This window comes from Sceloporus occidentalis, unplaced genomic scaffold (assembly GCF_023333645.1).
Source record: "Sceloporus occidentalis isolate IW3139 unplaced genomic scaffold, rSceOcc1.0.p SCAF_4, whole genome shotgun sequence".
NCBI classification, from domain to species: Eukaryota; Metazoa; Chordata; class Lepidosauria; order Squamata; family Phrynosomatidae; genus Sceloporus; species Sceloporus occidentalis.
Genome location: NW_028316984.1, coordinates 149,554,147 through 149,567,952, shown reverse-complemented (window position 1 = coordinate 149,567,952; position 13,806 = coordinate 149,554,147). Strand labels below are relative to the sequence as shown.

General features: G+C 37.0%; 1 protein-coding gene across 4 annotated transcripts in view; it reads right to left on the bottom strand.

Annotated features, from left to right (window-relative positions):
* Positions 1–13,806, bottom strand: part of FMN1 (formin 1) — a 220,154-nt gene that overhangs the window by 61,498 nt on the left and 144,850 nt on the right. For all 4 annotated transcript variants that reach the window (XM_089521999.1, XM_089522001.1, XM_089522000.1 and 1 more), the window contains 2 exons: positions 11,817–11,904; positions 358–419 (listed from right to left, as the gene is read on the bottom strand). In XM_089521999.1, the coding sequence (XP_089378125.1) occupies positions 358–419; positions 11,817–11,904 (150 nt within the window). The remainder of the gene's footprint in view (positions 1–357; positions 420–11,816; positions 11,905–13,806) is intronic.

The following is a 13,806-nucleotide window of genomic DNA, read 5'->3' as shown; positions in this document are numbered from 1 at the left end:
ATTTATTTATATTCCGCCTTTTCTCAAAGGAATCAAGGCGGATTACAGCAGAATCACAAATGTGTGTGAAGCCATAGGCTTAAGGAGCAGTAACACATATCACCCATCTTTCCTCTGCCTCTTCATTCCCAGAGGGTTGTCTGACAAGCAGCAGTGGGCAACAACTGAATAAAACAAGGGCCACAACTTAAGGAAGAAAAGCATATCTTTGGCAAAATGAACAAAAGAATAACATTTGTGTTGTGGAATGATATGCTCTGGATAAAAAGAATAAAAGGCATTGAAGGCAGAATGTGTTTTTACATCCTTCTTGCTATATGTAAAGGAATAGAATAGCAGTGGGCTTCTGATACTTACGTTCTCATACAGTGCTTCCAGTGTTTCTAGGTCAACTATTGAATCATCCACATTTAGTATAGCTGTAGAAAAGACAAAATTACAGATCAGTGTGTTAAATGAGTTTGCTGTTGCCATGAAAAGGAAAAAAAAAACAACCCAAAAGAACATAGGAAGCATTTTCTCCTTTACTTGACTATTTCATCTACACCAGTGTGGGAATCACATGTCCCACAAGTCACCTTCCTGCTGAAAAATACTGCTATTCACAGCCTCATGGAGTGACAATTGTCCTTTAAAACAAAGTGTACCTCCTCAAGAAACTATTTTTACAAAATTGAAAGTGAATATCCACCCATTTCCTATTTTGTTGGGGAGGTGAGGCCTTTTCACTACATCCCATGGGATGAAAATTGTACTCTAGACCCCAAGGTTCTCCTATCCCAACCCCTGGGGCAGAAGAGGGGCACTGAATAGCCTTCTGTAAATGAACAGAAACCACATGAATACAACCCAAGAGGATGAGACATAAAACAAATGGAATGCAAGCAATATATTGCTAGTGTTTAACATGAAGACAGATAATATACAATGCAAACATACACAATCAACATTTGTACTTGCTGGTGCAATAAAGCATTAATCTTGTCAGCCACTTGAATACCAAATTATGCCTGGCCAAATAAAGACTAGTGTTATTTATAAAAAAACATTTCCATCTCATCTAAAAGTCCCATAAAGACACTCCTAGAAAAAATATGATAATAAAAATATGATATTGAAACAGCAGGAGCAAAAGTAGGTAAAAATTAATGAACCAAACTGTAGGAATGCCAGTAGGAAGAGCAAAAACACATCCTGTCCAACACTGTCAAACAATCCTAGGTCACAAGGCCATCAAAGAAGGAAGCTCCTTAACAGGAGGTTTTTCCAACTGGAGAAGAAGGAGGAAAAGACTGTTTCCCAGGTAACTATCTACCATAATGTAGACAAAATGGAACCTGAAGTACATGCTTTTGAGGAAAGTCTTTTGAGAACAGGTACAGATAGGTTTATATGGGAGAAAGTGAGTATTTTCCTCATTATATTTTAAAGTTACTGGCATCTTTCTGAATGCTACTCCTGTGTCTTCATGGCTATACATATTGAGTTTGTTTGGAAACAAATATACGGCTATGTGTGCTGGGGAGGCATGAGCAAGCTTAGCACCAGAAAGGTGTGATGGACATCAATGATTTATTCCCTAGCTAAGAGTGCTCTGCAGTTTTAGTCATATGTGGATGTAGACCAGCTACTTCTGATTTAAGCATCACCCCCCCCCCCGCCACACACACACAAGGAAGAAACTCAGAAATATATGGAGTAAGGGAACACAAGGAACTGCCAAAATCTGTGTCACTGTGCCATACATCCAGTATTTCATCAATCACTTGCTTATTTTTCTTCAGACTGCCAGATACATGTTAGAGACAAGCACAAGCCTGCATGTACAGTGTATATTTTTTAATTAAGCACTTTCCAACTGAATGTAGGTAATGTATTTGTATTATTTTCAAAAGTTCATTTGGAATGAAAATCTTAGTGTTTTTTTTCTCTAAAGAAATGGTTACTATCAATAAATGTTAAGATTTTGTATGTAATACTGTAGAAATTCCAGAAGGGCTTTCATTTCTTCTGGAAAAAATGTTATTTTATCAAGATCTGCAAAGGTACCTTTGTCAGGCATACAATTTCAGGTCACCTTTGTATCTCAAATATAAATTCTTTGCTTTAGTTAAAATCATAGGAAGAATATTAACTCCCAGTTAGGGCCCCACTGATTCTTGCTCGTCCACTGAATGTTTAGTAGCTGGTATATGATATCTTTTAATTTAAGTTGTGTAGACTTCCTTACCTATAAAAGGAGACGTGACCAGTCACAATTTAAGATTTTAAAGGTTCTTGCTGAGTTCTCCCTCCCCCGCCCATGATGTTTGAAATAGGCAAGACACACATCTTTAAATAATTATTTAAAAGTAATAAGGTTTCTCCCTTTCTACCTCTAACCCCATGATTTTACTTTGTGAAATTAACCAGCAGGGCAGTAAATTTGCCCTGTGGCAGGCTAATTAATTCTATTAAAAGGTCCAGTGACATTTAAAATTCTTTAAAATTTTGTCTGTCAGTTATGATTCTGCCTGTGATTTGAAAACAATAGTAGGAAGTTGGGAAGATCTAAGTATGAATGGCAAACATTAGATATCTAAGTTTTCTAACCAACTAAGAAAATATATCATGAAGCTAGTAAAATGTGTTTTGCCTTTAAATACACAGTCTCCTGAAAGCTCCAAAGTGCATTTATAGTTCCTATTTGAATGTCAAAGGGGTTCCTATTGAATGTCAATGGAGAGAACAGTTCTGCCTGTGCATCCTTTCTCAAATAGGAAGCTGACTTCATATTGTTCTGAATACAGAATGTCTTGGATTTTGAGGATCCATCCACATACTGACTTTCTATGTCTGAGCTGAAGAAGCAGGGCAAGGTTACATATGAACACAATGTCAAACAAGAGTGCGTGCAGACTTTTCTACTGTTCTGGTTGCTCCAGATCAGTTTTCACAGATATATTGTATTAACATAGTATTCATAGTGGTCTCACAGACTGTTAAAACTAATAAAACCTCTTCACAACAGCAGTTGTACTCTTTGTTTGCATAAGAGAGAACTGGACACCTCCTTGTGTTGTTGTATGCCATCACATCATTTCTGAGTTATGGTGACTGTATCTTCCCACTCCCCTTATTCTTTAAGACTTATATTCTTATATCCCATCCAGAAGAGTCCCTTGATGCTTGGGTGAACATTTTGGGAATGCTCAGAGGGTTGTTGGGGAGAGGGAGAGGGCCACCTTAGGAAGAAAGGTGGGATAGAAATAAAATAAAATAAAATAGAATAATTTAATTTCATCCTGTTTCTTTCCAATGGTATATCAACAAATACCACCCATCCTTTCCTGACAGATACTATCATTTCCAATTGTTCAGGCTTCCAAGTATTTGCTCTGTAGTTTGAAGGCATCCTGGCAGATAGGAAATCATATTGTTGTGTACCTAGTGGTCAGTTGTTACAAAATGAAATCTAAGCATTTTACAATGAAAAGAAACAGAGAATAATTAACTGCCAGTTATGCTGATGGGCTCATCAGTTTTTCAAAAAATAATTTTTTAATCTCTTTTGAGTAGTAATGTATATTTACAGAGACTTCCAAAGGTACAATGTATATGGTCATTAAAGGATAATCACCCTGCCTGATACTAAGGCCATCCTGCACATATGCATTGTAGATACATCATACCCAGGATAAGTCATTTCACTTACATTTGTAAGATGTTGAAATCTGGTGGCACAGTGGTTAAATGCCTGTACTGCAGCCACTCACTCAAAACCACAAGGTTGCGAGTTCAATACCAGCAAAAGGGCTCAAGCTTGACTCAGGCTTGCATCCTTCCGAGGTCGCTAAAATGAGTACCCAGATTGTTGGGGGCAAACTAGTTCACAGTTGTAAACCGCTTAGACACTGCTTAGGTGATATGAAGCGGTATATAAATGAAGCTTGTTTGTTTGTTTGTTTTGTAATTTATTCAGAAATTGTGTTAGATATACAGTTGCCCCTCCACTTTCACTGATTTGAGATCTGTGGTTTTGATTATTCATGGAGGGGCAACCTCCATTAAAGTTAATGGGGCATGTGTCCGTGACACATGCATATGGCCACATGCAGGAGCACGTGGCCATTCAAAACTATGGGCCTTGAATATATGTGAATTTCCAAATTCATGGGTGGGTGAGTGGGTCTGTAACGGTTCCCCCACAAATTTGGAGGGAAGACTGTATTTTATAAATAAACATATATGCAAACTAGATATATTAAAATAGGCAGGAATAATGGTCCAACATATAGTTTCTAAATTATCAAAACAATAAGTAAGAAACATCAAATATTTAATCACATTTTCCAGCTAATTTAACTTGAAATCATCTATTCACATTATATAGTTGTATTAGTCCACATACCTCCTCAGTCAACCAGAGAGTATGCATTAATGAAATTATCCCCATTAAAAACCAAAGTAATCCCATACATACTTTATTGACATAACAGCTCACAGAATCGCACTTATAGATCCCAATATCAACATGGAATAAATTAGTGTCCTCACTAACTTCAGTGGGTTATGATCAAGAGATACTGCTAATACCAAACTGTTGTAATACCTCCGCTGAGGCAGTTCCCCATATTCTAAAGACTGTTTAGCTCCTGAAGCTTGAACTTTGACTCAGTCTGATGTCCTTTTTCAAAATGGAAAGTGATGCACAGCTGTGTGGTGTCAAAAAAAGAATAACTTTGACAGGAAGTACCTTCTAATAAAATAAGCTTCAGTTTTGCACACCTTAGCATTTGCTAAGGAAGAATGATTGTGTTGAGGCCTAGGGCATTTGGATGTTGGATTCCAGAACAGTTCCTAAAATCTCATTTTTACATTTAATCTTAGTGAGCTCTCCTCCACACATTGTCAGTTGGGTTAGAATATCTCAGTTACACCTCTCAATATGTCAAAAGGAAATAGACACATGCTGTGAGAAGCTGGTAATTTTATTGGGTTCCTCTACCTTTAAAAATCTGTTACTGGGACAAGTCTGGTTTCTGAAGTCCTTTTTTGTAGGGAAATTGAGGCAAACATTTTTATGTGACCCTATGGTGTCTGCTCACAACAAGAAGAATTTATATACATAAGGATAATTAGCACAGTGTTGTGCCCATTAGGACATAATAACCGTCAAAAGGGACAAAAAACAGATCAACATCACGTGTTGAAAACTAAGTGGTGTACATAAAAAATACTTACCATCTCCATTACAAAAGAAGGCAACAGTGTGCAAATAAATTGTTACTCGTTTTACTTTAAAAACTGGTTAAAATACAATAAAAGAGATTATTTCTTAGCTCACTATTTCTTTCCACGAAAACAATACAAAAAAGGAAGGATTTAACAAGCTTTGTGGCATAGTATGAACTGACTGGAAAGACAATAAAACGGCAGGCCTTTACAGTTAAGATGTGACTGCAAAGATTCCTTTAACATAAAATGGATTTTAATTAGCATACATTTATAAATAATTTATCTGCTAGTTCATACATACATTACTAGCTTCTAAGCATATGAAAAACGAAGTAGTAATTCTAGAAGAACTATTAAAGTTATTTTCTTTTCCTATTTAACAAACTGGGATGATAGTGGTATCTGTTACTAGAATAATTATGAAAGCTATTTTCTTTTTCTCTTTTACAAACTAGGATGACATTGCCAGTTTATTTTTTTTAAAGACTGTATCACAAATCCAACCCAAGTTCAATTAGTAAAGATAAATTCCACAATGGCAAAAAAGTTAACAGATCCAGACTGCTTATTTCAGATACACCAAATCCTTCAATTCAGTGTAAAAGTAGTGTAAGATTTATGAGACAAAAAAGCAGCTGAGATATAAGGTGGGCTCAGAAGGTTAGAAAAGCTCAATTGCTGCATGATGTCTTGAGCAAATGACTCAGGCAACCACATCAGGCTAGGTCCCCACAGGCAGATTCACAAAAGACACATGCTGCAAATTATTAAGAACAAAAGAAATAACTTTTAAAGGAAATTGTTTCCTAACTTCTGAGTTATGTTTTAGAGATTCTTGGACAGCAACTCACAGCCTAGCTGAGTTGTGTATTACAGTTTGTCAGAAAATATATACTATAGTAAAATAATATAATTTCAAAGACATAGCCATGTTAGTGTGCATCAGTATTCAAAGGGATCTTGTAGTATAAACTTTCATAGACTCAGGGGTGAAACAGACTGCCCCTTCTGAAGCCGGACTGGGGCTGCAGCAACCGCACGCAGTGGCCCATCTGCTTTTTTGCCGGCTGAAAAAGGAGTGGCAAACAGCTGGCTTAAAGGCACTCCAGAGGCGTGCGCTGTATAAACTCTGTGCTGTCAGATCTCACATAAGCCAGTTCGCATCTTGGCAGCTGGGCTACTTGAAGCCAGTTTCCAGGCGTCTTGGGGGTATACGTCATCTGTACGCCACAACCCCAAGCCAGCTTTTTATACTGATCTGTTCTGGCTATAAGTCTACCTCAATCAAAGTTACACAATGTATAACTTGCTATAACAGCAGTGTGTTTACTGAAATTCCTCATAAATTATTTTCGTTTAAATCTAGTTAATTCACAGATTTCTCAGCTGAACTTGTGAAGTTGCAAACTCTCCATAGTTCTTTGTTACACCAGGGAGAAGATTTTCAATGAAAAACTATCCCAACATTTTCTCTGAACAGGACAGAACTCAGTGTGCCATTTTCATTGAACAGATAGAGGACGTCTGGAAAATGATAAATTTTACATGAAATGTATTGTAGTGATGCTTGAAAGGTCCTTTACGGTTGAATTACAAACCTGCTGAGGTGGTGATCTCTGAGAATAAGGAACAAACATAAAGGTCAGTGACAGAATTACAGTGGACCCTTGTTATATGCTGGGGCTTGGTTCCAAGATCCCCTGTGGATAACAAAATCCATGTATGCTCAAGTCCCATTAAATATAATGACATAGCAAAATGGTGTCCCTTATAAAAAATGGAAAATGAAGATTTGATATTTGAAATTTATACTTTTTTTGAACATTTTCAAACCGTGGATGCTTGAACCTGTGTCTTAAAAATCCATGTATAAGAAGGGCGGACTGCATTTACAAAGCTCCCGCTGTTCAGTAAAATGCATGATCTGCATGAATGAAGACCCAGCATCAGGCCATCAGATTTGGCCTCCGGTTAATGAAGACCAGGACATATAACGCTGCTTGAGATAATAGTAAATTTCTGACTGAACTGACAGTACTAGCTGAATAGACTACTGAAGAGGCTCTGTATATGGCAGCTCCTTCAAAAATATAGTGTTTTCAAATACTATGAAGAAATACTTCTTCCAGTCAGCAATTGTTCCTGTCAGTAATGGTGTTGAAGACCCAAAAGGTCTGTGAACAAGCCAGAGAGAAGCAATGTCATATTCTAATATATTGATACTATATGCCTGGGGATTCTTTCAGATGGAGCAAATGTGCTGAGACGTTGAAGTATTGTTTGATGTAGTTCTCAGATAATTAAATATCCAGTCAATGGTTTTGTTTCCTTGGACTATTTCCAGGCAATTCCAGATGCCAGCCACAAGATTTTATTCCCATTCTTGAGTAGAATCCTAATTAATTCTGAGATATAGGAGAACAAATAATCCTATCTCTTCTCTTACATTTTTTAAAATCTTTTTTTACCTATAATGCTACAGTGCATCAGTGAAGTCAAACTTTTGCACTATAACTATTTTTTTTAATTCAAAGAGGAATAAACTTGCCCTTCAAACTATATGCCTACCATAGGAAACCACACCCCAGTTTAACAAAACCTTTGGAAGAGCTTTAATATATATCCAGGAAATATACAAACAACACTCCCCCATTCAAGAATGGAAAAAGTAGATACAGAGGTCACAATAACTGGCAAAATCCATCAAAAACCAGGAAACTATGGCATGGTACAGACAAGCGGCGTACCGGAGCTGAATTTAGGGTTTATGACTGCGCAGCAACCGCACGGTCCCTAACCCCACTACATACAGGCGGCGTAACAATGGCAGGGCCTTGTGTACATGGGCGCCACCATTGTTACATAAGCGCCACATGGCATCCATGTATTTCTGTGTTCTTTTTCGTGCGGTTTGGCATCTGTGGCTTCCCTGCAGAAGAAAATAGGCCGTCAGCAGGCCGCCCTTTTGGGGCGGTCTGTCCGGGGCCTATATTGCAAGAACACATATACATTTTTCACACTAGCAAGATCCCTCAAGAAAATGGGATTTAAAGGAGAGTTAAATTGGAGAAAACCCAGAAATGCCCGAAGTTTATCACATGATGTTACTGTTAACGTGAAATAACGTGAAGTTAAACTGGAGAAAAATAGCAGCTTTTTACTTTCAGAAAATTCAGAAAGTAAAAAGGTCGCATTTTTCTCTGGTTTAACTTCGGGTTAACGTCACGTTATTTCACTTTGGCAGCCATTACGTGTGATAAACGTCCCGAATTTGTGGGTTCTGTTTGCAATCGAATTTAACTTAACTCTTGTTTAAATCCCATTTTTCCCACGGAAACTCGCTAGTGTGATAAACTCCATAGTTTTATATCAATCTGGAAGTGTTTGCATGTTATGCTGTAGAAAGCTACATACTTCATCACAGACTCAGCAAACTTAGCATGTTATCCAACAGGAACAAAACAAGGACTATATTAAGCTATTAGGCACTGAGTCATATAATACTTTTGGGATACCTACATCTAACACTTCAGATATCTATATTTCCCACTCTAGATTCCCATTTATGAACCAATTTTGATCAAACTTGTAATTTACCACAAGGTTGACATCCTGAACTGATCTGAGCCAATTTGTTAAACTTCCAAGTTTTTTGGGAAAATTTCTGTTTTTAGTCTATTTGGCATGGTACCTAGTGTGAAATCACTTTTTATGATAGCAGTTGCTCCCATTCAATCTTTTCATCTTAAATGGAATCATGAACTGTGGCAACTCCAGGTACATTTCCTTGTATTATATGTTTCTTTCATGAGACACAACCTCTGTATTAATCAGAGGTTGTGTCTCATGATTTGATTTCTTAAATTCCTATTAATAGGGTACAGCAAACAGGAATTTTACAGTTTACAGGTTTTACAAGTTTACAGGAATATTCTGCTTACTTAACATTGTTGTGTTTTGGCCAGTAAAGACTACCTTTTTCTGTAACAGAAAATGTTGCTACCTTCTAAGAAACATCTGTGGGTGATTCCTCCCACTAAAGTGGCAGTCTTCAATTTGTTGGCTAGTAATCAAATGCAAACTGAAACATCTGTATTCCAGATGTAGAGAGTTATGTATACTACCACTACATGACAATATGAAAACGGTGAAGTATGTCATTTGCAAGGGTTACAGATAGCTAAAGATAAAGTATTCTCAAGGGAAAACCCTGCAGCACCCTTAAGAACCACTACATTTTTGCTACTGTTTATTTTCATTATCTCCTTATCCTTGTATGGATACCTGATGATACGACAGCCTTCAAGAGCAGAAAAGCCGAAAAACATTACTATAACCGCTGCTGTCAGGCAGTAGGTAAAAATAATGAGTTAGATTGGCTGACAGTCTTGGTAAATGGCAGCTTCCTGTTGTTGCAGCTGATATAATATATTCTTTGTTTTCAAATCCAACTGTCTTTCTGTAATGTAATGTAATGTAATGTAACAAACAATATATGAGACTGATGCAATACAGCTGATCATCCATATCCATAGATTCTGCCTCCATGGCTTGAAAATATATTTTTTTAAAATCCCAAAAGCAAATCCTTTGTCATGTTATATAAGGGACATTATTTTACTACTCCATTGTATTTAGTTTTAGGAAGCATTACTTCTCCCAGCCTCAGTGCATCAGTGACCACTGGCATCACAGCTTAGAATCAGAAAGAAAATAATCAAACTCATGGGTTGAGTAGTTTTGCCCAGGAGCTGACTGTTTTATTGTCTGTTAATGATGATAACTGTGGCAAGAAAAGCAGAGAGGGAGATTTGTACAGGAGTACTACTTCAGAGGCAGAACTGATCACTAGAACAAGATTGCTTACTTTCACTTAGGTGAAGGGTGATTGAGAATGCAAAATAGTTTGATGGATCTTTCCTACAAGAGGAAGCAAAGTATTTGGGGCATTTATTTTAAGAAAAATGGTAAACATGCTGACCACAGTTTATACAAAATGATGCATACTATGGAGAAAGGCAAAACACACAGCACTTCCCCTCATCCTCTTTCTCATAACATTTGGGATCTCCCAATGAAATTGGTTGGGTGTGGATTTCCAGACAAACAAAAGATATTACTACCTGATACACTGCACAATCAGTTATGAAAGCCATAGCCACACATTAGAGTGATGAACACTACTTCCTCTAATCCATTTTTAAAGCCACCTAAGCTAGTGATCTTAGGTGGCTTAAAATGGATTAGAGGAAATGATGTTAGATGGAATCTATCAGCAGCTATAGTATGATCAGGGAGAGCCAAATGGAACTTCCTGCTCAGAACGAGTGCACCTCTGATTTCCAGCTTCAGGTGTAATGGAGTGGGGACAGTGGGAAACAGCTAATGAATATGGAATGACTTTTCATATTCTAAGAAATGTACAAAAACATCTACAAAGGTATACTGTATATACTCATGTATATGTCTAGAAATTTTAGTCAAAAAATTAACCCAAAAAACCTAAGTCAACATCCATGGGTCAATGTAAGTATGTACTTTGACTCTTATAAAAAGAGAACCATCCCCTGCTGAAAGCCAGGAGTGTAATCTGTCATGGAACCACTGACTTCCTTCTGCTCTCTCATCCGTCCAGCCTTTACTGTGAGTGCAGTTACACTTACTGGAATTTTGCAAATTCGTTGCCATTGTTTTCTTTTGCTTCATCCTTAGTTATATGCCCCTAAGTTTTAACCTCAATTTATCCACAGGTCAAAATCCATAATTTTGGCCCCAAAACCTGCCCTCAACGTACACATGAGATCTACTTATAGTTGAGTATATATGGTAATCAGAATTTCTCAAATAATTCCCGGATGGCACAGGAAATTCTGAGAGGTGCAGTACAAAAAAAGTAATACTTTTAAGAATGGCTAGTTGGTAACATATGCTTACATGGGGCTATGCCAGTCTTTATGTTTGTTATGCATGGAGATATTCATTACCTCCCTGTACAATGCCTCTTCCCACACATTTATTTATTTAGGTTATATCCCGTTGCTCTCCTGATTTGAGATACACAGCATGAAAGGCAGATTCATAGTACCAGTGTGAGCTCCTGCCACCATTTAGGGGGCTTTCACATTTGAGTTATACTGTAGTGCTTTCTGCTATGGTTTAATCTGATGAAATCTTGGGATTAGCAGTTTAAGGAAGGTATTTAGAATCCACAGCCACAGAGTTCCAGTGCCTCACCAAACTACAAACCCCAGGATTCCACAGGATGCACTCATGGAAGTTAATAGAACTGCAGTCTGATTTGCCCAAGCATTCTTCACATTCACCTAGCCACTCCCAATCTTCCACTGGGTACCATGACTGCTAAATTGCTACAGGGTTGTGCAAAGACACCAGGAAGCTGTCTTTCATGGGAGCAGTAATAGAAAGAACTGCATTGGTGGAGTGTCACTCTCTGTCCATATGATGTAGAATCTCAGTCACAGTTTGATATGAAATGTACTATCTGAATGGTTTCAGCTGAATTACTGTAAGGAAGAGAGACCAACTTGAAAAAGCATATCCACATACAATGCAGTGATAAAAATGCAAGCAGTATTCACCTTGCTGTATATCCTTCATGTCCAAATGTAAACTGGATATTAAAATTCCAACAGCTTGTGATCTCTTTCCATCCAACAGTTTGATAAGCTGGAAATAAAAACACTGGGTCAGTTTAAACGTCCATGTAAATGTGAAAAGTAAAGGGAAGTAAAAAAATAAAATTTGTAAATTAATTTGCAATTGTATTAACTTGCTTTTCATTTTTCTTTGCTGTGTTTGTTTTCAAATACAGGAATAGGCTCAGCCTGGATTATAAAATAAAGTCACATCACTGTAAGGAGAGAAAATCTATCCACGGTTCAATGAATCTAAGATGTCTAAAAAAAAGTCTTTGAAACCAAGCAAAAGAAGTCCCCACAGCGTTTTACTAATATTTTTAGATTACTTGTGACATTTAGCATGATACTCAAGCAAGTAAGTGTGACCTGGCATGAGTTTCAGGATACTTTGGGGACACACCATCTCACAGAATAGGAAATAATATCTGTGCCTATTATCTATCCAAAATAAAGCAATTTTACCTTTCACTAATTTCATTGAGGAAAAAATAATGTGTTTCAGTCTATCTTTGTAATCAATGGAATTTAGCTCTGTTTATCTATAGCTACAGTGTGCCCAATTTTAATTTTAACTCTTAAGAATATTCTCAGAATAAGTGGAGTGGTTTGGATTTCTTTTTTTCCCCTCTTTCTTCTTTTTTAAAAATAATACAAGGCAGGAAAAAAAATCAGAGCCTAAGTTTCAGTTAAATTTTAAGTTTATTGTAGACATTTCTAAAGTTCTACACATTATTTGATTAACTTGGCAGCAGATTAACATCTAATAGGGGTAATTATAGGCTTAAGTAGAGTACAATTTGTATAGCATTCACTGACCTCCAGACTGACCCTTTTCAGAGGAAAATTCATAGGCTGTCATAAACCACATTAGGCATGCCTAGTTTGAAGTAAAATTTTTCCAGACTATACCTCATACAAAGCAATATGACATCTGAAACTACTACTCTGAGATGCCTCTACAAATTGTAGGTATGCTCCAAAGATATGACCAGGGTGAACTCACAAAGCTTTCCCCCCTCTAGTATCTTATTTTAAACTGCAAATACCCTTAATATTACATAATTTAAGAATAATATGGGTTCACTTCAGAACAAAGCAAGCATTATATTTATAGCCTTTTATGAGAAGAAGTACATATGGTCAGAATTACAAATTATCAAACTAGGTAGCTCAGGCTACCTAAATCAGCCTGAACAAAATTCCTGCACGGCTGGTATTTTTCACACTGGATACCAGAAGAGTTGTCAGAAGTAATAGTCAGGGTCCCCCTAGAACACACTGGAAGTCTATCAATAACAAAGAGAGAATGGCTGGGGCAGAAAGGAGTTCATTATCTTAAACATCCTCTCATGTCAACACTTTACATCCTAATGGCTATTTATACATAAATATTTATGATTATGCCAAGTGTGAGAAACCTGTGGCCTTCCAGACATGGTTGGACTCCAGCTCCTATTATTCCTAGTGGGGTGACTGAACTTGTAGTCTAATGATATCTAGAAGGTCACAGGTTTTCCATTCCTCCATTGAAGAAATTTTATACTAAAAGTTAATTTGGAAGTGGAAATGTCTAAAAATCTATATAGAAAAAGAATTTCACCCTACAGCATTGGTTGTGATAATTTAACATTCTTAAATAATGGTCGGTTTTAAAAGGACAGTGACAGCAAGAAGAAAATTTGGGCACAATCTGAGTTACTATTTGCCTAGGGTAATTGTTTTGAAAAACTGAAAGTACCTTACATCGACCATGAGTTCATTCTAGATGAGGGTCCATATTTACTTTTTCTTCAGAATAAAAGAGGTTCATTTAAGCCATCTTAAAAGAACAATCATAATATTTAGTATAGAGTTTGGGTTGATTCCAAAGTAGGCAATAATTGATTTCAATTGCTGCATTAATTACAGAGCAGGTTCTTCCTGTTAGTAT